This window comes from Micropterus salmoides, unplaced genomic scaffold (assembly GCF_014851395.1).
Source record: "Micropterus salmoides isolate LMB-PRFRI ecotype aquatic unplaced genomic scaffold, ASM1485139v1 Ms_hic_scaffold_14, whole genome shotgun sequence".
NCBI classification, from domain to species: domain Eukaryota; kingdom Metazoa; phylum Chordata; class Actinopteri; order Centrarchiformes; family Centrarchidae; genus Micropterus; species Micropterus salmoides.
In genome coordinates this window covers 22087037-22114160 of record NW_024040485.1, presented here as the reverse complement: position 1 = coordinate 22114160, position 27124 = coordinate 22087037, and the positions used below count along the sequence as shown (strand labels likewise).

Here is a 27124-nt window from a genome sequence, read left to right as displayed (position 1 = left end):
GTCCAGTGGGCTAAATATATTATAACACAAATAAGCCATGTTTTTTGTAGTTTGAGGTGCCATGCTGTTGTAGCCTATAGCCTAGTTACACAATAAAAGGCTGAAAGTGGAGTCTGCCTATTTAAATTTATTTTTATTTAAATAAATTTAATTTATTTAAATTAAAAAACAACAATATCACATCAAATAGTGCCCAGCATAGCCTATACGTCCTGTAACCCTCTCACAGAGACCCTTTGGTACATGCTGAGGAGGTTAAACTTTGTGAATTTGTTTGATTTATTGTCTTCTTAAGTTAGCTTTTGCTGAAGTTTTTGTGCTCTCTGAGAGCTTTGCAGTTTGACCTGACAATATTTTGTCGGAAAAAGTGTAACATTATTTTCTCCAGCAGGTGTCAGCAAACATTTGGAGTAGCCTATGTGTTTCGCGCATGTCGGTTCATTCATCCTTGAGAAGGGAGAGGCCCCCCCACTGAAGGTGTAGCACACTTTTCAACTCACAGCCGTGAGAGAGTTTTCTGTGTCTTGGCTATAGTTTGGCTATACGTTACGGTCGGATTAACTTAGTGAGTGTTATAATAAGAGTACAGAGGAGTGAAAGGAGAAGTCCAGAGACACTGTCATTCTGTCAGGCACCTGAGATCCAGTCAGACAGGTAAGTTACACTGTAATGACAGTTTGATAAGAGGCTCTTTGAGAAAATGAAATTAGACGATTCATGCGCTTAACAGAAACAGAGGAGATAGGCTGGTCTGCAGAAACATCTGTTATAGGTGAGTTTGTTAAATGTGTGTGTACTGCAGCTATGCCTCCCCTTCAGGGAAAGTTTGATCAGCTAGTAGCTACTTTATTATTAGTGCTAGAAAGAATGTAAGAACCACTAGAGGAGTGACTAATGGTGGGAAAAAACTGATGCTTTTATTAATTCAGTCATTCATTCACTTCCTTCTAACTCTGGTTTGCCCTCTGACGGATGCATATCCTGATGATATTGTGATCTTTAATATTTGTTCAAGTCAACTCCCATTAAAACAAAGGAATAAAGGTGGTGAAATCAGCTCAGTCAATTCTGCCCTTACTACACAGACCCACGTCACCAGAAGCACCAGCTAAGATGGTGTTGGGTTACCTACTTGCTGAATTCTCAGAATGACGCCTTGTCCCAAATGTATCAAAGGTAGAGCAGACCGTGATGGATGCCCCACCCTGCACCAGGACCACAGACACTGCTTTCTTTGATATAAGGTGTCCGCCACATATCTGTTTTCTATGGGATCTAATTTGGAAAAATAAAATAATGAGGGTAGTGCTACTTAATCTGCACCTTGATCTGGGTTTTGTCACAAGCCTGAGTGACTGTCACGTGATCAAGTGGTTTGTGAAGATACAATAAAACCAGTTTTGCTTTTAATAGCTAATATATAAACCCATCCCTGTCACACTCTTTGTTTGGGATGGGAAACACCTATAACAGATTTTAGTGAATGGCTTCTTGCATATGGAGCAACAGTTCTATCAGGTTTGAAGAAGAAGTAGTTGAGCCCGATGAAAACATGATGTATTTCCCTGATATGGTGAACAGTAGTAGATTAGTCTGGACACTGCCAAAGCTTCAAGACTATCATAAGTGTGATGAAGTAGATATATCGTTTCATGTCTCTGTTTCAGGAATTTGCTCTTTGCATTCATGGGAATTTTTAACTCCTTGTTTCAGTCAAGTGTTTGATCCTCATCTCAGCTGAAGGGAGTGGGTTGTGTCATACTGAGACACTTGGTGGAGACGTTTGCAGGTACTCAGTCCTCCAGTCTGCTGCACCGGTTAGTGGAGGCGGTTTGTGCATCTCTGTCAGGGCCTCAGAGAGAGTTTGGTGAGAACCAAATGGGACAGTGAACATGAGTGGAAGAAAGCTCAGCGTAACATCTGTGCTAAAGTGCCACACTTTTCATCCATGACAGGTTTAAGGGTGCTGAGATGGACTGGATTTTTATGTTTCGGTTTCTTCTCTGAAAGCATGCTGGTGGATTGTGTGTGGAGTTTCAAGTATCTAAAGGTGTCTGACACAGAGACAAACAATTTAGGTCTCATGTTAACAGGACTTGTCAATCATTTGGATGAATGGACAAAATGTTTCAAAAGAGTGCAAAGAAAAGAAAGCTCCATGTGTGGAGAAACATGTTGTCCTTACTGTTAAGGGATAACAGTGATTGAAGTTAGTGTTGACAGGGTTAGGGTTAGATTGCTAACTTTTCGCAGTGAGTGGTGTATTATTACTGTGTTCTGTCAAGACAACATGTTGGCACATGTCTGAAATACTCTGTGGCAACAGTGTAAGAAGTACTTAGATCCTATAATTAAATAAAAGTAGCAATACCTCAACATAAAAGCACTTTATTAGAAGTAAAAGTACTGCATTCCAAATTAAATATTTAGAAGTATCAGCACTTTTCAAAAGTACTCATTATGCAGACTGGTATTATATTGTTAAATTACTGATTTGATCATTATTATTGATTATAAAAACAGATGTAGTACTTTAATTGTTCAGAATCTGAACCCAAAAGCAGACCAGAGACAGAGCAGGTAAAGATAAGCTTATTTATTGGTTTGAATCCAGAGTCCTATGTGAGCTGGCGGGATTTGACTGGCAGGAGAGTGAAAGCTTGCCAATCTGGTAGACAGAGCGTGAAATCTGATAGTGACTTCCTGAAGATGGAAAATCCAGTTAGTTCAGCAGGCAGACAAAAAGACAGATTATCTGAACAAACACCGTTTCTGATACCGAGCAGACAAGTTGGCAGGTGTCTTATCATAGGTCTGTCCTTAAGAAGGGACGGCTGATTGGCGTGATGATGAACAGGTGCGTGAGTGGTGAGTGAGTGGTGACTGAAGACAGACATTCAAAAACTTGACAGTAATATTCTAGTTAATTTTAACTGCTTTATATACTGTTGGGTATTTTATTATATAGCAGTGCATAAAGTCTTAATATCTAAAGTAATTACAGCTGTCAAATATGTAAAACTGTAGTCGGGAGTATCAGAAAACTTTACTTTGGTAATTTAAATAAATTACTTACTTTCCACCACTGCGCCATGTTGTCTTATTGAAGAGCTTGCTTGTGCTAATATAACCTGCTTTATTGATATTATCTTCCAGTTATAAGCTTAGAATGTGTTTTTAATTAATTAATTTTATTTCACTGCACATTGTCTCTTGCTTTAAATATACTTTGTACTACAATAAACAGTTTACTATACCTAACTTAGCTGTCCAGAAATCCACAAGCATCTTAGCTCATAAAATATAGGCTTTGAAAGCTTGACTCTTTTCCATCCAACTGCAAGTAAATATAGGTGTCTCTCAAATTAAGCCTGAGAGAGAGACTAAGAGTGAGAGGAGAGTTTGTTGGGCATGTAGAAAAACGCACACACCCATACAAACAGAGAGGGATTGTGCAGCCATGCCCCTCTGCTAAGCACAGCTGCTGCATAAGGAGGTCAGTGTGTTGAACACGCCACACCTCTTGTTCTGTCAACGTTGCTTTGGCCTTCGTGGCTTGTTGCACATCCTCTTTTTACGGAAAGCTGACCATAGTATGAATGAGTAGCTACAGAACCCAGAAGCAGAACTCATGACATGAGCATGACGCATAATTGATAAATGATATGACCATTTTATGACGTGACTCAGTGGATTTTGTCTCTATACTTTAGTAAAAAAAGACATTCTCTGTGAATATTCTGCCTTCTGTGCACAAGGATTTTTAATTTAAATTTTGGGGACATTTGGATGAAGGGATGGTGACAAGCGACTGTTCAGAGATAGGATGCTTCACCATTGCTTCACCAATCCCTCCTTCCTGAATCAGCAGTTTGTTTCTGTTGATGCAGAACAGACATCCATACTAAGTTTATTTCAATTCAGTTTTATTTATATAGTGCCAAATCATAACAGATTTTATCTCAGGGCACATACTCTTTATATTATTATTTATAAAGACCCAACAATTCCCACCATGAGCAAGCACTTGGCCACAGTGGCAAGGAAATACTCTCTTTTAACAGGCGGGAACCTTGGGCAGAACGTAGATGGCAGGTGGCAGAGAGAGAGAGAGAGAAAGCGGCAGGAAAATCTATAAATAGGTGACAGCTGTTTTGTGTTTAGTTTTATTGCTGGACTGATCTTTGTTTTATGTCCTCCAGGACTGCAGGCCAGCCACAGGAATGCCCGACACTGACCAATTACTAATTAGTTATTTCTAATTACTGAACACTCCAGATGGTCCTACACCCGCTCTCACCTGTCTCACACTTTCTAATGTCTGTGAAGTTCACCCTCTCTCTATTCCACTCTTCTCCGGTGCATTTGATTTTCATGCTCCCTCGTTAGTTTTATCATTGGTAGGAGCTTCTTTCTCTGAACCCGATTTGAATTCACACATTCATTTTCTCTCTTTTTGTGTCTGTCCATCCTGTAGACACCTTCGTTGTCTCTGGACCCGGACGTAGAGGCCTCCACAATGCTCGGGTCCTCGTCCCACTCCTTGAAACTGAAGTATGTGTCTCTGGGAGTGCTGGTGTTGCAGACCACCTCGCTGGTGCTCACCATGCGTTACTCTCGCACCCTGAGGGAAGACGGCCTCCGCTACTTGGCCTCGTCCGCCGTGGTGTCGGCCGAGGTGCTCAAGATCCTCGCCTGCACTTTCCTCATCTTTATGGAGAACAGTGAGTAGCAGTGGCTGGTAGGGTTAGAGTCATAGTTGAGGTCTTTTTATCTGTTTTTTCATTCTCTTTTTGGTTTATTTGTAGGTCTAGAACTCAATTAAAAGCTCCCCAATCTTCTTAATACCAGGATGGCTGCCTTTCTGTGTCTCTTCTCTTTGCCACTTCACTCCATGGGTGGTCCCTTGGTTAAATTACTGACAACACACTCTCTTCCAGATTTCAGTGTGCGGGCAATGAACCAGCTGCTGAAGGAGGAGATTGTGAACAAACCCGTGGAGACCATGAAGTTGGCCATTCCTGCAGGGATCTACACACTGCAGAACAATCTGCTCTATGTTGCCTTATCCAACCTGGATGCAGCCACCTATCAGGTAACACATGAATGTGCTAGTTCAAGTTCACTGCATGTGTGTGTTTGTGTGTGTGTGTGTGTGTGTGTGTGTGTGTGTGTGTGTGTCTGTGTGTCTGTGTGTCTGTGTGTTGTCTTAGTGAGTATTCATGAATTTACAGGGTATAATGGATGTCAGGGGCAAATGTATTTACAAATCCTTCCAGAGAAATTGTCCTAAGATTCCTAAATTTACTAATCTCATAATACTTGTAGGATAAGTGGTTGACGATGGGTGGATGGATGGATGGATAATACTTCACTTTCTTTCAATTTCTAACTTCAATTAATTTATGTGATACATACAAACTCCATTGTATCTTGTGAATATCAAATACTCACCTCTTGAATGCCAGAAATGTGGCTTTTTAAAGTTTTGAGTTTGTTCATCTCAAAGAAAAGTGGCTGTGATAACCGTGAAAAATGTTTATTACAAAGGATTTCATTGGGGAGAAGTTTACACAGTGTCCAAAAAAAATGGTGCCGTCAAATGGGATTGTGTTTACCAGAAACATTTATTTGAACGATGATCCGTTGATGTGGTACAGTGCCATATTGACGTTTGATGCCGTATAGCTCAGAGTTACCAACTTGTGACTTTAGCTAATTTAAAAAATTTTATGAAAGGAATTGTTCGACATTTTGGGTAATAGCCTACGCTTATTTTACCTTCTTGCAGAGAGTAATATGTTGTAAAATGTTCTTCATTTCACATAGGTCACGTACCAGTTGAAGATTCTCACCACAGCTCTGTTTTCTGTCTCCATGCTGGGGAAGAGGTTGGGCTTTTACCAGTGGTTCTCGCTGCTCTTCCTCATGGCTGGGGTCACTCTAGTGCAGGTACCAGCAGACACTGGAACTGCAAAGTCCCTGAGCAATTTACAATATATGTGGGTTTACCTGCAGAATTGCAGATTGTTTCTGTGGGAGAAATATGACTTTATTCCCTCATCAGATCGCTAGTCATAAGTCAGTTATATTACTCTAATAAAGAAACTCTGCCTATCTTTGCATGTATTTCACCCCCACAGTGGCCCACAGAGTCTGAAGGCGACTCTGAGCAGAAGATCTTGTCTGCAAGCTCTCAGTTTGTGGGATTGATGGCTGTCCTGATGGCCTGTGTGTCCAGTGGCTTCGCTGGAGTTTACTTTGAGAAAATCCTCAAGGAGACTAAACAGAGTGTGTGGGTGCGTAACATACAGCTAGGTGAGTATCTCTGTAATCTTGGTTTGTTTAGAGGGATGAGTTCATATGTGTTGAGTGAATATTACTGTGTGTGTTAGACGTGTTCTGTGGCTGTAGAGGGAGATTTCCAAAGTCTGAGAAAATGACCCTGATAATGTCATCAGGGTTACGATCCAGTGTTTTTGGAGCTTAAACTATACATGGGACTAAAAATCAGGATATCTCAGCCTTAATACTTAATTGATAGAGGACAAATTCAATACAAATTGGTTATAATACTGTCTGCATACAAAAATGAACAACAAAAACTCTGCACATAGCTGATTGCTCAAACTTGCTGAACCTTAAATCTGAATCTTAACAGGTAAAACAAATCTCTTCTCCACAAGTCACTGTAATCTAGTGACATAAAGGAAATATAATACCTTTGAATTTCAATCTATCAGACGTTGTTTCTTTGACACACCTAAAGTTGACTCACTCCTCTGCCACCATGATATCTTTAACGATATGTAGGTGTTGCTGCAGACAAAAGGAGACATATTAAAAATTAGTGGTGAAGAATTGTTCACTTAAATATGATTGTGAAATATGATTGTGAAATATAGGGGGTGGGAGGGTGGGTAAGAGCAGGAATCTGGTTTTCCCTTTTGAGAAGAGAAACAAGAATGAGTTACATTAAAAAAGTTATTTTATTCTTATTTCCTAAAACCATAAGCTATCTGGTTTGCAACAACCTCTCCCATATATTTTAAAAGAGGACGGGATTCACAAAATGAAGATATGGGACAAAAAAAAGTTAGCTTGAACAGCATTCTCAAATACAGTGACCTCTAGTGGCAGTTGGGTGCAGGGAAACAACTTCTTAAGATAGTTCCCTGTGCTTCTTTTAACAAAATCAGACACAAACATCACTGTAGTACAGAAAACTTAACCTCTCTGCCTCTCATTGTCTCTTCCAGGTTTGTTCGGCTTTGTGTTTGGCTTCATAGGAATGATAGTGTATGACGGCCAGAGTGTGAGACAGTCGGGAATGTTCCAGGGCTACAACACTATCACCTGCACTGTTGTTGTTTTACAGGTTTGATCATTAAGTTTCTCTTCATTCTCATATTGGTGAGTCATATACTTGTTCTTTTACAGGTTTGTCTTCTTGTTGTGTGTGTGTGTGTGTGTGTGTGTGTGTGTGTGTGTGTGTGTCAAAATCCACCAGGCTTCCAAGTGTTCACAGTATTCTCTGTCTGCAGGCTGTGGGTGGCTTGGTCATAGCAGTGGTCATTAAATATGCAGACAACATCCTCAAAGGATTTGCCACCTCTCTGTCCATCATCGTTTCTACACTCATCTCATATTTCTTGTTGGAGGACTTTAACCCTACTGGGTAAACACTTAAATGCTCATGCACATAATAACTCATTAGGCTACTAATAATTATTTGTTTCTTGCCATGCCAGGGGTGCATCAGCCTGTCAGTTAGTCCACTACTTTTGTCCAAATATCTTAAAACTATTGAACTGATTGCCATGAAATGTTGTATACACGTTCATGGTTCCCATGTGATGAATCCTATTGATTTTGATGATCCCCTGACTTTTCCTTTAGCGACACCATTTGTGGTTTTGAATCAAACTTAACAATTGAATGGATTGTCATGATATTTTGTGCAGACGTTGAGGTTCCCCTCGGAATGAATTGTAAAAACTGTGGTGATCCTCTGACTTCCTCTAGCATCATTAACAAGTCAAAATTTCAGCTGGCCAGTACTTTGCTTGTTGTGTTTAGTCCTAATTAGCAAATGTTAGCATGCTAAAATGTGAAACTAAGAAGGTGAACATGATAAGCATTATACCAGCTATACATCATGAAATTTACATAATGTAAGCATTGTCATTGTGAACATATGAGCATGCTGACGTTATCATTTCGCTCAAAGCACCACTGTGTCTAAGTACAGCATCAGAGCCGCTAGCATGTCTTAATCTTGTTGCATGACATGAACTGAGTACACAATTATTTGTTTATTGAATTAATTAATTAATTTTCTCTCTTTTATTTCCTGTTCCCACTTTTCTCTCAGAGTATTTTTCCTAGGAGCAGTGCTGGTTATTGCTGCCACATTTCTTTACAGTTACGAGGTTAAGCCTGCCAGTAGCAGCGCCATCAAAGTATGAACATAGACCTCTGTGAACTGTGCTACCTGACAGGAGTGATGAGCGGCAACCATCATAAACCGAGCGGGACTCTATGAACTGTGACAGTGAGTTTGGTGTCCGGAAATTAAGAACGCATGGAAAGTGGAAGTGATAAAATCTGTTACTGCCAAACAACTACAGCTGGAAATTGTGGAGAGTGCATCAGAAAAATGCTGCTTCGCACAAAAGATGGGGGGGTTCTCATATTGTGAGCACAATGTAAAGGAGGAGATTGTGATGAAAGCATGGCCTCACAGATATTTGGAAATTAAAATTCAGTATTTCAGTTGTGTATTTATGTGTTATGGGAAATGGGGAAATTGGTGTATTAAAAAAAAAAACGTTATTAATGGGTGCTGAGTAAAATCCTTGAAAGAGATTCCTTTTAGTGGTGGAATGAGAGCACACTTTCTGCAGAGAGTCCAAAGGTAATGTAAGTGCTCGGTATAGCACCTTTCTAGTCTTTGCGACCACTGAAAGCACTTTTACACTACATTCACCATTCACTCACATTCATTCACTGAGCCTAAGTGCTCAAACAGAAACTAACATTCACACTGGCAAAACAGCCACCAGGGGCAAATTCAGGACTCAGTATCTTGCCCAAGGACACTTCGACATGCAGGAGCCAGGGATTGCACCGTTGACCTTATGATTAACAGGCAACCTTATCCACCTACTGAGCCACAGTCGCTCAAAGATGCTGAATGTCCTTTTTTATATGAGATGAGATAAGATGGAATATGACTGGTTTTACCTTGCTGCTCACAGTCAGTATTTATATAAAAAGCACTCATTCTGCTGTTATTTAAATGCAAAGTAAAGGTCTTTATGTAAGAACAAATGACTGAATTAAGGTGTCTTTTATGCTGAAACAACCAGCTCTGCCTTGATCTTCTTTCTTACGTCAAATTGAAATTAATGGATAAAATGGAGCTGTATGTGTGTGTGTGTGTGTGTCTCTCTCTCTCTCTCTCTCACACACACACACACACACACAGATAGGCACACCCATGAATTTTTTTTTTCAATTCCAGTTGCAGTGCACCCAGAACAACCAAACCAGTCTCTATAGCAACAGATGGCTGAATGGGCTGCCGTGCCACGACAAATGTAGAAACACTGAATTAACATAACCTATTTTAACCTCGTTGAGTATTTTACATGGTAGTAAAAGCCATTTTTATTCAACAGTGTCCCTGACAAATAAAAACTGATTTGAGGCAGAAGAACAAAAAAAACACGTCTTTCCTATTTTGCCTGTTTGTTGTTGTGGTTTTTTTTTTTGTTTACAGAGTCCCAGATTATCTTTGCATAGTTGTGGATTTCAGAGCAAAAGTGTGCATTTGGAAGGAGATAGTGTGTGTGATCAGGTGGACAGACAGGGGAGAAAACGAGCAGGCAGATGGGAAGATGAGGACGTGAACCTGGAGAGAAGCACAGATGGAGGATGAGTCATGTGACTTGTTTATGGAGTGGCAGGCAGGGACTTGGACTGAGCCCAGGATGAGCCACTGGACAGGCCATAGTCGTGACCCAGGAAGGCCTTCATCTGTGATTATCTGCAGAAACCTACTGCAATATAATGTACGCTAATGATATAAGGAGAAAGTGCGATATGACCTCTTACAACCAGCGTTAATGAAAAATGGCAGGAATTCAAATAAATCCTCTTCAAAATGCAGTCTGATTTAATTCCACTCCAAGGAAACTGTTAAGAGTACATTTGGATTCCCTGATTGTAAGATTTATGTGTAACATGTTGGTGCAACATGGCCTGATTAGTGCCACATCAAGTCTACCTTAGGTCTGTGTACAATTCGGCTCCATTCCAGCTATGATATATGCAGCCTGGACTGCTATCACCCTCTTGTTTTAAATGTGTTGTTTGGCACTATTCCAAGTCATTTACACTGCACTTATTGAAGGTATAGTTGATGTTATTTATTTATTTTGTTAACAGGTCCAGCTCATCTCTCTGATAGTTTGTCACCCATCTGAATACAATATCAGCTGCACTACGGAGGCGTGTAAGTTGAAAATATGTTGGTGTATTAGCAAAACTCAAGCGAAAACTACTGCAGATTTGGTTTTCTTCCAGACTTTTATGCAAGGTGGGTGTTCTTAATACAATCTGATTGATGCATGATTTATCTTAAACTAAAGAGATTAGCCTACTTTGTCTCTTTAAGTCTTCTGAATACATCCTTTAACTCTGGTACTGAGTGTGCTGAAGAAGGCCTATGTTGGCACTGACGAGGTTTAAACAGCCCGCAGGGTTTTTTTGGCTGACTTTTCAATCAAAATGTCTTCAGGTATCAAGTTATAGAAAAAACAAATGCTATTCTTAAACTTCTCAAGGACAGTTTTTGTATCTCTCTCACTCTCTCATGCAATAAGATCTACATAAGGATGCAGGATGCAGATCTCGTTGTGATCTAATACCTCTGTGGTACGTCTAAAAAAACAGCGTTCCTTCTTTGCTAAAAAGCAGGCAGAACTCTTTAATGCGGTCCAAAACTTGTTGGGGCCAAATAAGCCTTGATGAAAGCCGGGGGCCCTTGACACAAGTTCCGTTCTGACACCATACTGTGTCAGATCCAACATATCCACGCTTGTTATAATGGTCCACTTAAATCTTTCAGGGGTAATAAGCCACTGGTATGTAGAGAACAGGGAAACCATCAGTTCACTCTTCTTCACTCTTCTCTGATAGGCTTCATGACTTCGTCACCTTCATACCCCCTCTTCTGCACAAGGGAACAAATTATACTTTGTTCTGTTCAACCTTTTAACCCTCTTATTTTGGCGGTATGACCACTAGTGGCGCCCCTCTCCGTGGCCTCCACATTAGCACTTGGGCATCGTTGGCATTCGGCCTCCCCAGCGCGTTGGGAGGGATGGGCTCCTGGTAGTTGAGGATGTGCGGTTGCTCCTGGTAGGGACGACCCACCAAAGAGGCCCGCGAGCCCAGAGGCATGTCTGGGTCCACAGCAATGTCCACCCGCATCCGCCACCGCACCGTCTGCAACACGATACGCTCCTGGAGGAGGAGAGCAGCATCATCTTAATGTGGTCAATACTGTATACATGTGAATGTGTGATGCAGTCTACTTTAAGTACAATAAGAGTGTTTTCCTGCAGCTTAAGTTGATTGTGCATTATGTCCTCTGCTACTAATAGATGTGTAGTTAATTTGCAGCATAATAAATTGGTGTATCACTTTTGTTAAACATAATTTTATCTTGTCTGACATACTAGAACTTTGGCTAGGATACAGAATTTAAATGCTATGCTTTTCACCTTCTCTTAATTTATCAACCAACAATGAAGTAAAACAAGTCTGAGAACATTCTCTATACTAGCCTAAAACAATTTTATGCATTGTCTTTCACAAAGACAGTGCATGAATACTGTAACATTCTGATACACATTTTAAACTGTCTCCTGATGGGCCTTTGCAGGGGCTTTATTCAGGGGAAGGTGATGATGAGGTAGTTTGTAACTTTACACCAGAAAGGAAAAGTGCAGGGGGGAGATGATTACATCACAGACGGGCTGTGTGTGCAATGCAAGAGCAGTTTCTAGAGATGTTAGACTTAGTTTGATGCATGTGCGAACAAGCTGTTTTCATCTCAGGCCGCTGTCTGTGTTTTTGTCCTACCTTGGTGACAGAGTTCATGGCCACCAGCCAGGTGATGAAGCTCTGGTCCCTGGTGATGTGGGTCAGCATGGGCGTGTTGCTGTTGCTGATGGGCACTGCCCAGGTCACGCTGGGGTAGAAGTTGTCATTCATGCTGACTGTCAGACGGGATGGTTTGGACGTGGGCCCGGTCAGGGTGACTGTCTCTGTGGTGTTGCCGTACCAGGGGTAGCTGACGCCGTCTGAGTCACTGATGGCCTTGACCCGACCCTCTCGCAACTCTGGTAACTCCCAGCTGGACCTGCGGCAAGTGCATGGAGGAGGACAGAGTGAGAGGATGCAAGGCTGTTTTTGTTTGTGAGAGATGTATAAACAGGTGTGCACATCCAAACACTACACCCTCCTGAACCCACACACACTGAGCTCATTCAGAGGCACAAGGTTAATGTCTGATGGGGTCTGCTACACACTTACATGCCAATATCACCATATGTGTTGTAGAACTCCATCTGGGTACAAGCCTGGATCCAGCCCACCACCCAGGTTTCATTGCGGGGCACTGGTGGCATCACAACCCCTGCTGAGGCCCTGAAGTAAGGCGTCTTGTAACGGAGCACAATCGGTGAGTTCTCCTCAATGATGGTGGGACACTGGTCAATAGAGGCTGACACCTCGTACACCACAATGTTCTCCCGTCTGATGCGGGGCTTGCATGCAATGCTCTGAATACAGCCCATGGTGCAGGCGACAAGCAAAATGAACAAAACCAGGGAAGAAGGGAGCAAAGTGTACCTGGCCAGTATGCACATCAGTCCCCTCCCGTTTCCACCCTTGCCTGAAGAACAGATCTAATCTCTCAATTGCCCATCATCACTGATTGGTTGGGAAGGGAAAAAAGGAGTCACCATTGATCAAACATAAAAACGTCCACTATCATATGTCCAGGATGATGTGGAGGTGAGAGCGCAGTGGGGCCTGGGGGGGAAGTATCACAGATCTCCGCAGCCTCCTCCCCCCGGTCTGCCTGCTGACTGCCGCACTGCCCTTGGCGCTCGTCCCCAGGAACTGCAATCCGGCCTCCCCTGGGCTGCTGCTTCTCCGCCGTGCGTCCGGAGGCTCCTCTATCCCTTGTCGAGTCCACACGTCCGGCTGCACGTCGGTGCCCCTTGATCCTGCTGCTCTGCTCCCGGCTCTGCGCTGTCATGTCAAGTGGCGACAGGGCAGCGAGGTGCGTCAGAGGAGGGGGGCTGGATGTCTTTTGTTTGCTTGGCTTTTCCTGTATTAGCCCTACATTCGCGCGGTGCCCTCAAAAGACAAAAACCGGGCTCTTCATCACCTTGACCTACATGAAAAGAAGCTTCATCAAATGAGCGAGGATGTGTCTTATAAAGGCTACAGGGCTAAGACAGACTATTTTAATGTTTTCCTCGCAGTGTGCTACCATTCTTGAGGATGAATGAATGGTGCATCATGAATGGAGGCAGTGAGGCGGCATAAACGTGAAGAAAACAGTGACTCTACCCAGCTGCTCGAGAGTCTCTCGGTTATCATCGTTATGTCTTCTTGAGCTGGTGAGCATCGCGGACCGGAGAGCATCCGTTTCCATCCGCCTTGTTCGTTTGTGGAGGGTGCTGATGCTGGAGAAGCAGGGGAGGGGCGTCACCCGACCTCGGCATAGAAAAAAAAAATAACAAGTGCAAGTGGGCGTGGCTTCAGACCTGCGTCACTCCCATGTGAAACCCCCATTGGTAGCTGAAGTCAACAGCGGAAGTGGTGTCGTTGTGGCTCGTCGATTTCCTTCCCACAAACACTGACACGCATTCACCGGTCAGCTCGGCTTGTAGTTTTTCACCCACCCCTTCCCTCCACTCCACTCCCAGGTTAACGTGTGTCTCTGCTGGTTTATGATCGCCCGTTTGTTCAGTAACGTGTCTCAGAGGGTGCCGAGCTTTCTGTACCGGGTGTCGCTGATGATGAATCCGCAGGTTGTGTTCGTGCTGGGCGGGCCTGGCGCCGGCAAAGGGACCCAGTGCTCCAAAATCGTGGAGGTACGAGAGATGGGGACAGAAAGGACAATGAAAACTACCGACTTTGATGGTTAGGATATAGCACATGATGATGAAAGTAGTATTTAGTGAATTCTATGAAGGTGGTGCTTTTCAGCAGCGCGTTTTTATGAGGGAATGTCTAAATTACATTGACTTCCGGTTGTCCTCTAAACTGGACCTGTGTGTTAGCCTGCTAGCTAGTTAGCCACACAGGTTACACAGCTTTTGTGCTGATTTACAGGAGCTACTAAGTGCCTTGTTTAATTCTTCATAATCTCCGGTATTACTTTCTGACATCTGAGTCCCAACAGTGAAAAATGTTATGTATTTTAGGTCACTGTTTAAATGATGTCAAGTCAAACGCCTGAATGAATTGGCAAAATTAATGTATGCCCATGTTAGCTTGGCACAGAGCCAGCAGCAGGTTGCCTATTGACATTTGCTCCATGTTGTAACCTTATAATTGACGTATCTATACACTTGAGGTTTTGTAATGCTCAGAGTAAGTGCATTTGATCACTCCACCATTCACATGAACAAACAGGTGGAGAGCAGACATTTATTGAGAGAGGAGCGTTTACCATGAAGGAGGGTAATGAGTGATACAAAATATATAATTTATCTAAACTTGGACTGAAAATGTAATAAGTTGTCTCTACAGTTTCTTAGTACTTTTATCTTCACTAGTCTATTTTGACATTTCTGCAGTTACGATCACATAAGTATCCTGTGATTGTCTGCAGTAACTCATCTGCTATGATGATAGTAATTATGCAACATAAATCAAGATCAGTCCATAAACTGGGTAGAGCTTAAATAGCATGGTTGATGCTAAGTAGAGTGAAACAGTCCAGTGGTAAAGATCTCACGTGTCAAGTTTCCTCTAACACATAATTCTTATCTTCGCTGCATCAGTCATCATTCTGAAGAAGCTGCATGGGTTAAACAAAAAGATATTTTTAACAAGCCACCCAAAAAGTTTGAAAAGCCAGAGCTCTACTTGAAGAAGCTGCTTTGATGTTTGTCTGAAAGTTGAACTCATGAAAGCTTATGAATCTGCGGCTCTAATGGGGGCCAATTAATGTTCTTTGATGTGTGTGTGTGTTTGACTGAGAGAGAGCTCCTATAAAAGAGAATTAATCACTACTCTTGTTCACGGATGTTACTGGGTGTTGGCTTCCCTGTTACGGCGGTTAGGCCTGGATGGCAGCTATGCATAGAGGCTCCTTTCATTCATTGCACAAGGACTGACTTCTTGCTGGCCTGTGAGTGAGAATAATTTAGCTTCTCTGTAAATGCTGTCTTTTTCAAATGCAGAGTTCTAGTGTTAATATAAATCTACAAACCTATTTAAAATGACCAACTGCCACTTTCTCCTCACCAGAAGTGGACTCTTGATGACTGGTTTCGAAGTGCTTTTCTTTGAGATTTAATTTTCATCAAAACTTACCTTCTTAAAAAAACATTTGTCTCTCAGAGCTACAGTTACACCCACTTGTCAGCTGGGGACTTGCTGAGGGAAGAGCGAGCTAGAGAGGGGTCAGAGTTCGGACAGCTCATTGCCAACTACATCAAGGAGGGCAAAATCGTCCCTGTGGAGATCACCATCAACTTACTCAGGAAGGTATGTACCAAATAAAGCCTGTAAATCTGGTTTGTGTTTACCTAGCATGAGGAAAATCCAGTTCAGTCTGCCAGGAGTCAGACACTATTAGTCAGGACCTTTTTGCACACCAGCGCAACTCGACTTTTGTTAATGTTACAGCACTTAAAAAATACTTTCCTCCAAAAAGTGAAAATGAAACTTTAAATCTGATCACAGACTGAATTTGATTCTCATCTCTTGGCTAGTCATGCCCTCTTGTGGGCAGAACTTCTCTTGTTTATTGATGAAACAGCCAAGTTAATTTATTGTATGTTAAATAGTAAGAAATACATTTTGAAGTCATTTATTACACAAAACATTTGCTTCTCCTAGCCTTGTGAATGTGAGTATTTAGTGTTTCTTCCTGTTTAATATAATTTAGATTAAAATGTTATTGGACTGTTGGTCAGACATAATAAATCATTTGGTGACATGAAAGATGAAATAATGTAATAAAAATAGTACAAATAATTACAGCTTTAATTTTTGTTTCTGACAAAATTATAGTATTCGTGTTAGCAAACCAAGCCAATGTCTGGCCTGGATCATTGTTAGTGTTTAAACGTCCAGGGCTCAATGTTAATTTTTTTTGCAACCGGCCCCACCAGGCGAGTGGGTTTGAAACTTACTGGCCTCAAGACAATTTTTACTGTCCCTCCTTCCAAAAGTTCTTTCAGTGTTACAACAAAACCTTGTAAAAAAAACAACAACTTTATAAATACTGTTAACATGTTTAATCATTTATTAAATACATCCTGAATATTTAAAAAAATGTAATCACAGTTAAAACAGACTCAAAAATGCCATTTAATAAAAAACTTTATACAGAGCAGCGAATATAAGTCGCCTCTATCCTGATTGACAGGTCACCATGGTAGCTCAGTCACAAGGTAGTCCCGTCCCCTAAAGTATATGCTGCTTTCTGGTCTTTTCCCCCCTAAATAGGACCATGATTTACTAAATGAACATCATGTTGTGTTGTAGCAGACTTTAAACTAGCAACTGAGACCATGAACTCATTAGGAAAGTGTTTACTGAGGGAATAATTCAGGTGAGAAGTAGCAACATTTTATTCCATAATATATTATTTTACCATTATTTCTAATGGAAGCGGACTTCTTTTTGCAACAAGCAGACTCGCCCCCTGCTGGCCGATAGATAGAATGCAGATTCAAGTGCCCTGAACGTCTATAGTGTGTTTTGAGCTAGCAAAACCACAGCTGCTCTGTGAGACTGTACAGTGCTCTTCCTTAAGTTGGTCAGCATTGTGGAACAGTTTGTTTTTGTGTTGACCTATACACAGCACACTGGGCTGAATGTTTGTCATTGTCTATTTGAATTGGTCTGTCTGGAATCGGGTTCTCATTTATCATTTGAATAAACTTCTATTTCAGTGAATTCAAATCAGGTAATATATTTTTATTTTGCTCTTTCTGTTTTTGTAAGGCAATGGAAGACACAATGAATCAAGATGATAAAAAGTTCCGTTTCCTCATAGACGGTTTTCCCCGTAATGAGGACAACCTTCAGGGGTGGAACTCTGTCATGGATGGCAAAGCAGATGTCAAATTTGTGCTTTTCTTTGACTGCGGCAATGAGGTACGTCATGGAAACTGGAAAGCTAAATCTCCTCCATCGTCAGAGCCATTTTACACTGAGCACACGCTCTCTGTCTTTTCTTGTCCACAGGTTTGCATCGACAGATGTTTAGAAAGAGGGAAGAGCAGTGGACGCACAGATGACAACAGAGAAAGCTTGGAGAAAAGGTACAGACCTGCAGCACAAACAAAATACTTGACTATAAAAGTATTGAACCCAAGATTTTAGAATGTGATTTGCGTTTTTAAACAAGCCTGCTGCCTTTGACCATTAATTGATTTTCCATACTGATTTGCTTCTCTCTGTGACAAAGCACAACAAGCTTATCTGGTCAGTATAGATTTGTCTGACCCATTTAGCTGACCGTTGGGTACCTGCAACTGTGATTTTGACCTAATTTGTGTCTCATTTGAGTCCCCTGTGTCATCTAACCCCAATAAAGAGGCATTTCTTTCCCTTTGATGCAGAATCCAAACCTACCTGCAGTCTACACAACCAATCATTAAACTGTATGAGAAACAAGGAAAGGTGCGCACTGTAGACGCCTCTCGTTCTGTGGATGAGGTGAGAGAATGGCTTTCGGAAAAAACATCAATGAACCCATGGCTTTCCAAAGGGACATTTTGGGGGATGTAATTTGGGAGGAGGTATGATAAGCAAGTGACATTTTCCCTGAGTATAGCCACATTTCTACCAAAGGAACTATACCCCAGAACTAGGAACCTTTGGAGGAACTCACTTTTTTTCCACCGGAGGGACGATGGTCTAAATGTAGTTCTAGGGTCTTTATTTTACCCCCCAAAAAGTCCCTGCTTAGGGGATAGTACTTTCCGAAAGTACCGGGTACTTTGGGGGGGTGGGGCTTGCCTTGCAGTGAATTTCTGAGTGGGCGAGTAGAGGCTACTGGCTTTAACTGGAGAATGTCAGGTGTTTTTCTACGACTGCTCCTCTCTTTTCCACCGTTGTTTGCAAACCAATAAATCACAATCAACAGTCAAATAGCACACACGTCTCGCTGATGTCCGTCTGAGATCAAAAGTCGGCATTAGGTATTGCTCGGAAATAGTAGCCGGCGTGTTTACAGCGAACGGCTGTTGGAGTTTACCTAAACACTGGGTCCAGAGTTGTTTTAAGTTTTCATCAGTCAGGTTTTTACACAGAGGCGTAGTGGAACAGCTGATTACAGCAGGTAATTAAGCTTGTTAAAATCACATTCCTCTGCATGAGTCCTGCATCTGATCTGCAGCTCTTGTCGCTGGAAATGTTTTAATAACCTTCAAAACTGTCCCGCTTTTATTTTTGTGTTGCTTTATCTGCATTGGAGTTATTTTAAGAACTTGATGGTTTTATCCAGTTTGTTATCCAAATGAGTCTCGCCGATGTCTGCCTGAGATTGTATGTCTCCATTAAATGTAGGCTATAGCTGGGAAATCCTGTCCCACATTTGCCATCAAACTGTTGTCAAGTAGTATTGCAGTTTTATTAGTCAGCAAACTCTCTCAAAGGCTTTCGAGAACAAATTAGGAGAAACAGAGGACTGATACTATTAATTCAGGCTCAGGGGCATCTCTGTGGAAGTAAAAAACTTCCCCAAATGCATGTTGAATTTGAAGTGTAAATTCTTTAAGATGTAGTTCATTTGATGGCCACTAGATGCTCTTATAAACTGTATCTATAGAACTATATAACTGTATATTGGATTTGGTAAATCAATCACTTTCCAGTAGAAAAAAGGCCTAACCAAGCTCCATCTTAACTTAAACTTAAAATAAGCGTCACTTCAGAAACAAGGGTGACTCCACAGACAAGTCCAAGCTGTTGGACCGCCTCGATTGGGCACCGCCAACAGCTGTTTGTCAGTCGGGGCAGCCATCAGTCAACTGCTAAAGGGGGAAAGTTTCTGTGCGCCAACCTTGAACGCTTCTATGTACCAGCTGATTTTGTGATATCACTACTAGTTTCAATGCCAGCCGGGGTCCAAAATGCAACTTACACAAGCGTGATGTGGAAACGTGCACTTTATGTAGTTCAGGTTTTGAAATGACTTGGCAGGAGTATACTCATCTGTTTTTCTCTTTCAGGTGTTTGCTCAAGTGAAAACCATCCTAGACAAAGAGGGTTGAGTTTCTCCAGCTGCCAACAACATTTATTTACCTTTTTTTTTTGTTTTCTTTTTATCAACTGCAAGTACACTATAATAAGATTATGTGTCTGTTCCTTTTGAATTTTTACTTTTGGTGACTTTTTTCCCCTTGTTTTCCATCTCTTTTGTAAACGCTGCACTGTTTGTGATGTGTGTACAATATGTATTGGTGTGAATGAGAGGTGGAGACACCTAGCTGCTACTTGTGACGAAGTAGTTCATTTTCAGAAAAGCTCATAGCACCGTTTTTCATCATAGTTTGAGGCCCTTGCATAGTAACAAAATGGATCGTTTGCTTAGAAAGGTACTTTTTCTGTCAACAATCAAACACACTTCTAGTAGTGGTAAGTAGTAAGTCTCTACAAAAATGGTATATATCACAAATGTCTTCATAGTATCATGTTATTGGAAGCAGCCATAATGCTTCAGACCAAATTGTGTTTTGACCTGATAATGACAGACTGGGATTGGTTTAAGACTAGACGGAACAGCCAATCGCCTCCAAATAAAATGTATAAAACATCAGGTTCATGTTTAATGGGCTGCAACACAGGGCCATGACCAGTTGCTTTTGTGTCATCTAGCGTTACCAGGCATATGTCTCTGTGATAGATGGCCCATTCTTTATCACCTCGATGTGCTTCATCATAGCTACGACTCGTCAGAGAGAGACCATGGAGATAAAAATGAACATTTAAATCTGTACTGTATCTGCTTGAGCGAGGGGACATAAAACTGAAGTAAAAAAAAAAAATTTTCCCTTTGTGTTTGGTCAGTGTTATGCAAGGGTTTCCTATTCATACAGTACATGCTTTTATTTTTGTACTTGTCTCTGTGTATAAGTATATTGCTGGAGTTAATTCCATAAAAAGATTTTGATCAAGTTATTAAATCCTACACAGCCTTTTACAAAGCCCTGTGCACTTTGTAGCTCTCAACCTAATCAGCCAGCAGGGGGCGCTGGACATCACTATCATTTGAGCAGGTTAATCCTGAGTTTCTTTTTTTTAATCAATTCTCTTTCACTTGGATTTTACATTGAGGATGAAAAATAACTCAGTCGTCAATAAATAAGTATATAAACATTTTAAAAATTTGTAAATATGAGCGCTAAAATAAATAATTATTTGACATTTCTGGGGAAATAAATGTCTAATGTATTTATATAAATCTGCATTTTAATCTTGTATTTTATATGTATTTTAGTATTTATATATTTACTTTTAGGTTAAACATTTCTATTGATTTCAGCATTCATTTATAAACAAATCTTTTAATTCAATATGTGTGATTTTATATATTTCAGCGTTCATTTATGTATTTATTCGTGGTATTGATGAATGAGTCATTTTTGACATCCCTAGATGTATGACTTTTCCCTAAACAAAAATATCAAATTTATTGGCTACTTAAATCCTCTGTGCTACTCCAAATGATTTTTTTTTTATCTGTATAGGAGAATAATTGATGATCCATAAGAGTGAACACCAGGGAGGAGGTTTAGCAAGTACCTACAAAATGACATTAGTAGTTAAAGGTTCAAATCAGTCTTTGCTCTAACCATCTTACTTGCATATAATGAATAGAATTGTTGCAACAAGAACTGCATGACTTGCATTTTATTTATATATATATATATATATATATATATATATATGCAGTTACAAAGACATTTGCTTACATATTAATAATATTCCTGAGCATTTTTTAGCTTGAGGCCTGGTGTATCTACATTTTAAGAGCCACACACAACAGATTATCATCTTCCAAAACAACAACAGTACCTGACATGCATGCACATGACAACTGGGCAATGTACCAAATGTAAAATGCATCACAAAAGCAGTTTCTAACTACCAGCGCTTTCATATTGTCAGACTTATAATGTATTAATAAAAAAGTGTGACTGTAAGGCACTATGGATATACTGGTTCGTACGAGTGCACTGTAATACATAAGGTTCAATAAAATACAATCACGATCCTGGTGGGGAAAATGGATCATTGCAGCACCAAAATGTAATACAATGCAGCCAAGAAAACGTAGAACATAAATAGGTAGATAGTAAGTGCTGCACATGGGGTCTAACAATTTTTTTGACATGTCAACAACATTTTAAGTAGAAATATTTGAATGAAAATATATGAATTACAGCATCATGAGCATGTGCAAAATACCAACAGGAGCCTAGAATAGGATAGAAAATATGTACATTACAATTTTTAAATGAACGACAATCTGAACATATTACAATGCGTACCACAAAATATGAAATGGCTAAATAACAAGCCTTTGTTTTATTGACAGTCAGTGAAGATCACTGCACTTAAGAAAAATGATCTTAACGTAAATATATTCGTACTCTGCCAGCAGATGGCAATCTCAAAATATATATTATCTTATTTACAAAAACAGCCTAATGAAAAATAACTACATAAACTGTGACCACATTACTGGGAAAATTCACACCAGTACCAAAAGCACAACTGTAACTGTAGCTGTCCTTCAACGCTGACATTCAGTTTGGTTACCTGCTCAAATTCACATTCAAAATTCACATTCACAACAAAAGCATAAACTTCTACAATCTTTGAAATACCAAAGAGCTTACATAAAGTAATGTGCATCATATATAAATGCATAAAGGGCATATATATAATATTTATGTTTTTGTTTGTGAAAAATCTTTTGACAACATGGCGGCCGGTGCACAAGAAAAACTAAAGAATGCAGCAGGCTCAGCAGGAGTTCACCAGTCCTGTGATGATGTTGCTGGGAGTCCTGCGATACTGAGCCTTGGTGTTAGTGACCGCACCATGTTTCTGTCTGAGGTGAAGCCTCAGCTGACTCTTGTGTCTGAAGTGAAGGTCACATTTTTCACACTGAGGAAAAAGGAAAATTAACATTTAGGATGACTTTTAAAATGGACTGTTTCATCCCTCAACCCCCACACCTAGAGTTCGTAGCTCTGCAGGATTACTACCCAGAACTCTCAATTATTGACAGGCATGTGGATCATGGGGGAGAAGGGATTACTCTCTTTTTAGCCAGCAGACACAGTGGATAAGGAGAGGGAGACTGACAAGGAAGCTTACATGATAAGGCTTCTCTCCGGTATGAATGCGCATGTGGCTCTTGAGCGTCTGAAGGTGGCGGAAGTGTGTTCCACAGATCTCACAAGGGTATGGCTTCTCTCCCGTGTGAATTAACACGTGGGCACGAAGATGGGCCACCTGGAGGACAATGAAAACACGTATTAAGATACATACCCTTAAAGGTAGAGTTTTGACATTTGCGCTGCTTTCCAGAAGGTGTGGCTATTATTCTCTCACCTGGACAAATCTGGAACCGCATGTCTCACACTTGTATGGCTTCTCTCCAGAGTGGATGCGGGTGTGGGTCTTGAGGTTGGCCGGTCGGTTGAACTGAGCACCACAGATGCTGCACTGGTAGGGTTTCGCACCTGGAAGTTAAGATCAGCAGGTTTTGCAATCAATGAAACAGTCACATCCGCAAAGTCCACTTGAAGGTACTTTTGAAAAGCCAATGGGAATGATTATTCTTACCGGTGTGAACGGTCTTGTGGCTGGCCAGGTTGCCCTTGTAGCGGAAGGCAGCCTGGCAGCAGTCACACTTGTATGGCTTGTCACTGTGGACCTGGACCAGGTGGTCTCTCAGGGAGTCTTCCTCTGTGAACTTGGAGTCACATCCATTGCAGAAGAAGGTGGTGTTTTCTGTGGAAAGAAGAAATAAAATGTGAAAGCAAAATAATAATCCTGCCAAATCATTTGTTTTCATTTAAACATAGGCGGATAGTACAGCACACATGGAGTTCACTTACCACAGCTGGAGGGGGAATACTCTGAGTGTAGTTTGGTGGTGTCATCTCTGCTGTATAAGTCAGGAGAAAGGTGGCCCATTTCCATGCACCGAGGGCTGTCACAGCCACAGGAGGAGCATCTGAGGTGGCTGCACACAGAAAGACAACCACAGAGTTAATATACTATACAGCAAAGTTCTTCTCTCTTACAAATGTACATAAACCTCCGATGGACAGCTCTCACAGTAAGTTGGAGTTTTACCTGATGCTGCTACAGGTGCTGCTGCTGCTGCTGCAGCTGTCGGCGCTCTGAGACATGAGGCTGTGCTCGCTGGCTCCCTCCTCTGCCTGGACCTCATTGTGTCCACCTGCTGCAACGCTCCTGCATGGGCTCAGCGTAGGGGACATGGCTGTAGCTTCAGCGCTGCCTCCCTGAGCCTCCTTTTCATTGTCATCAGGAGTTTGGTTCAACACAATCAACTTGTACTTCTTCCAGTTGCGGGCCTTGGTGTCTTTGGGGCAGTCTGAGGACTGTTTGAAGCTCAGTGTAGCGTTTCTGCTGCTGTTGGACTCGGTGGGCGAGTTGGGTTGGCAGTCAGATCTGAGGGGGCTTTGAGGGCTACAAATCACACCCTTGATAAAACCTGGAGACAATCTTAGACAGCTGGTCTGTGGATGCTGAATGCTGTCTTCCTCCATGGGAGTGGCAGGCCTTTGAAGGCTCCCGTGGGTTCCTGCCTGTCGGATGATACTGGTGGGGAAACTGGGGCGGGAGATAATGGTAGTGGACTCATTGGACTGCGACCATCTTGTCTGGGACAAAGCCCCTCCACTGGGAAGGTTGCTGACCTTATGGGAACTTTCCAACTTCCCAGCAGGGACATGGAGGTCACCATAGACGTGATAGGAGCCAGAGGTGTTAATCCCCCTGAAAACATTTGGGACGTAGCCCCTGCACTCCTGGAGAGGGGATGAGGTTGATGTATGGTTGTTTCTTAGGTCTGAATCTTTATCATCAACAGACCTCAAGGCAGGGATCTCCTCAGCCAGATGTAATGAGTGTACCTCTTCAGTCTGCATATTCAGAGACTGATGCCTGCAGAAACATATTCAATCACAAGTTGTTAAACACCAACTTAGATCCCTCTCATTTTAACCAAGAAAACAGAGTTTGTCTTTGTCTATTTTCCTTTACCTGGACTTGATGAACCTGTGGCAGGTGTCTGCCACATGCTCCATCTGGAGGTAGATGGCTGTGTTCATGGTGGCCAGGACCAGCCTATCATTAAGGTTCAGGCAGGATGTGTACATAAAGTCCAACAGGATGGCAAAACCCTTGGGGTCCACTTTGGGTTCTAAGCTGATGGCACTAAGGTTTGCGTTCTTTGGGTCCATGAAGACAGAATAAAAGAAGCCACTGTAAGAGAACAAGAGAGAGGGGAATACTGTGTTTAACATGGGCAGAGATGAGAGCCATTAACTACTGAAAATCTATTTACTTGGGATGAGGTATGAAATGAGATTGTGGCAGTGATTCAGTGACCAAAAAAATATAAGTCCCTTCATTTGGCACTGTGAATATAAAAGGTACCTGCAGGCCACCAAGATGGCCTTGTGAGCATGAAAATGCTGTCCATCCACCTGTATGGTAACATCAGTCAGGATGTTCCTGCTGCGGAGGCGGTTGAAGTTGAGCAGGACGTCGCCTGCATGGCGTGTGAATTGAATGCAGCCATCTGCAGTCGTGGCCATGCTGTCAAAATCTGAGCAAGGGCAGACAGTGAACAGTTTGTTCATTATCTTGACTCTAAAATTGATCTACTGCGAGAGCGACACACACTGTAGCCTGGGTGGAAAAATAACGTGGAAAATTATTGAAAAATAACGTGGAATAATAATGTGGGAATATTGGCGACAATATTATCATAACTCAACCATATTATCAGAAAAACAAATTAAGCTTAAGTTACATTACTTCACTACTAAATAATAATATATGTGAAACTTGAAAAATGACTAATCAGTTTTATTTTGCAGCTTAGATGGGCTTTAACTTTGCTAAATTCTGTTATGCTCAGGAAATCATGTTAATGCCCAACATTCGAGCAAAATCACATTACAAGCCAAAATGCAATTACAATTGTAATTAATTAGAATTATTAAACTATACATAACTGAACAGTCTTGTTACACAAGATAATAAATACTCTTATTATATTTCATCACCTCCGGCTCATACTTCTCTACTACTTCTCTCTACTACAAGCCTTCAGGCTTTGTAATCAAAGCCAGCTTTGAACCTAACAAGTGTTTTGACTGTGTTTTATCAAGAGGCGGCGTCATTGCAAAGCCAAAAGTAAAAAGGTACGTTAAGAAACCTTCTGATCCAAGCCCTTACTTCTTACTAGGCTTTAATGACGGTGTAGTTACAAACGCTATGATCAATATTTTCACATGTTATTATTGACAGTGATATTTGTCACTGAGTATACACAAATAGGCCTATATCTTAGAACAACGTGTATCTTCATTTTGAGACGACAATAAATCGTAACCACAGACAGTAAATGCACAAACTATAGTATAATGCAAACCCAATCCTACATTGCTGACCCCAAAAGTTAAAGTTATATAAGTATAACTGTCCGTCCTCTCTCTCTCTCTCCTGCAGCTTTGCAGCGTACAACAGAGCAGACTGGCTGCCGCAGGTTGTAAACGTGTTTGACGTTGAGCACATTCCGTCCTGGCTGCTCAGATTAAGTTGCCAGTACACAGAGAGGTTTCCTGTTCCCCCGACATAAAAGTGGAACTCACCTCATTTAACCCATTAACATTCTCTCTCCCACTGCTCCACTAATCTCCCGGGCTATTTCTAAACCTCAAATATCAGGCTCATTTCACAGGATGTGATTTCAAGGAGTGGTTAGTTCTTAGCTGCGTAACTTCGGCTGTGAGCCACCGAGCAGGCCAACACAAATCCGGCCAAGTTTAGCAAAACTGTTAAGCAGCCGTGTCTGGGCACTGTCTTGTGGTTTTAATCATGTTTTTAAAGTGTTTAAAGAGTGTTTTCTCGGTCCAAAGTAATGGTGAGACGTCGTGGGCTCTGCGTTGGAGAGATTCAGTGAAGTGAAAAGATTGTCTGTCGACGACAGAAATGCGCATAGAGAAGCTGACCGATGCTGTTGCGACACTTCTGCACGTCTGATAGGGATTAGTCTACAATGTGTACCAAATGTTAAGCTACTTTAAAATGCGTAAATAAAATAAAACAAGCAAACACTGAGCTATGATTAACGGCTGCCTTGGCTAAAGTTTAGCTTCAAACCGAAGCTGTTAAAGCCTACTTCAAGTACAAGTGATAGGAGCAACAATTCAATCCACACACAACCTAAAGCCGCACTTCCGTCTTAAACACAGTCAGACAGTGCCGCTGTTAAAAATCAACTCATAGTTAAAATCTGTTCACATCTTATAGCTTAAGAAATCACAAAATATTGGAAAAAGTTCCAGCCCCGAAGCAACCGAAGCAGCCACATGAGCATCTGCTACTTCAGTACACTTCTGACCTAATGCTGAGAAAATAGGAAGGGAAAAAAGTCACCTTGTAAAAGTTTCCTCGAAACTCTGAGCATCACCAGTTCTGAGAATCCAGTTCTAAGAAACACATCGGCTCAATTCTCGGAATTTCAACAGAGGGCCGTACCATTATCTGCAGGGCGGGGGAGCTGCTCCGCGCC

At 41.5% G+C, this 27124-nt stretch overlaps 4 protein-coding genes across 8 annotated transcripts; 2 read left to right on the top strand and 2 right to left on the bottom strand.

The window, feature by feature from the left end:
• The first annotated feature begins 474 nt into the window (after positions 1–474).
• On the top strand, positions 475–8775 carry slc35a3b (solute carrier family 35 member A3b). Of its 3 annotated transcripts, none has more exons than XM_038718404.1 (8): positions 478–654; positions 4478–4724; positions 4941–5095; positions 5830–5952; positions 6144–6318; positions 7260–7378; positions 7545–7678; positions 8375–8775. In XM_038718404.1, exons 2-8 carry the CDS (start codon positions 4520–4522, stop codon positions 8466–8468), a joined length of 1005 nt encoding a protein of 334 aa, XP_038574332.1. In that variant the 5' UTR covers positions 478–654; positions 4478–4519; the 3' UTR covers positions 8469–8775. The 3 variants fall into 3 exon arrangements, with proteins under 3 accessions (XP_038574334.1, XP_038574332.1, XP_038574333.1); XM_038718405.1 differs by lacking the exon at positions 478–654 and adding an exon at positions 2971–3054; XM_038718406.1 differs by lacking the exon at positions 7545–7678 and having other exon boundaries at positions 475–654.
• A 455-nt stretch (positions 8776–9230) lies between these two features.
• On the bottom strand, positions 9231–13811 carry fam78ba (family with sequence similarity 78 member Ba). The gene is made up of 3 exons (XM_038718408.1): positions 12607–13811; positions 12154–12433; positions 9231–11532 (listed from the first exon to the last, which is right to left on the bottom strand). The coding sequence occupies exons 1-3, from the start codon at positions 12939–12941 to the stop codon at positions 11290–11292; spliced, it is 858 nt and encodes a 285-aa protein (XP_038574336.1). The 5' UTR covers positions 12942–13811; the 3' UTR covers positions 9231–11289.
• A 108-nt stretch (positions 13812–13919) lies between these two features.
• Positions 13920–20476, top strand: cmpk (cytidylate kinase). 2 transcript variants are annotated; one of them, XM_038718409.1, is made up of 6 exons: positions 13921–14180; positions 15658–15804; positions 17272–17424; positions 17515–17591; positions 17892–17988; positions 19506–20476. In XM_038718409.1, exons 1-6 carry the CDS (start codon positions 14037–14039, stop codon positions 19545–19547), a joined length of 660 nt encoding a protein of 219 aa, XP_038574337.1. In that variant the 5' UTR covers positions 13921–14036; the 3' UTR covers positions 19548–20476. The 2 variants fall into 2 exon arrangements, with proteins under 2 accessions (XP_038574338.1, XP_038574337.1); XM_038718410.1 differs by lacking the exon at positions 17892–17988 and having other exon boundaries at positions 13920–14180.
• A 1018-nt stretch (positions 20477–21494) lies between these two features.
• Positions 21495–27096, bottom strand: bcl6ab (BCL6A transcription repressor b). Of its 2 annotated transcripts, XM_038718402.1 has the most exons (9): positions 26989–27096; positions 24979–25150; positions 24583–24804; positions 23650–24483; positions 23409–23536; positions 23134–23301; positions 22900–23030; positions 22663–22800; positions 22306–22449 (listed from the first exon to the last, which is right to left on the bottom strand). In XM_038718402.1, the coding sequence occupies exons 1-9, from the start codon at positions 27017–27019 to the stop codon at positions 22306–22308; spliced, it is 1968 nt and encodes a 655-aa protein (XP_038574330.1). In that variant the 5' UTR covers positions 27020–27096. The 2 variants fall into 2 exon arrangements, with proteins under 2 accessions (XP_038574331.1, XP_038574330.1); XM_038718403.1 differs by lacking the exon at positions 26989–27096 and having other exon boundaries at positions 21495–22449.
• Positions 27097–27124: the final 28 nt, after the last annotated feature.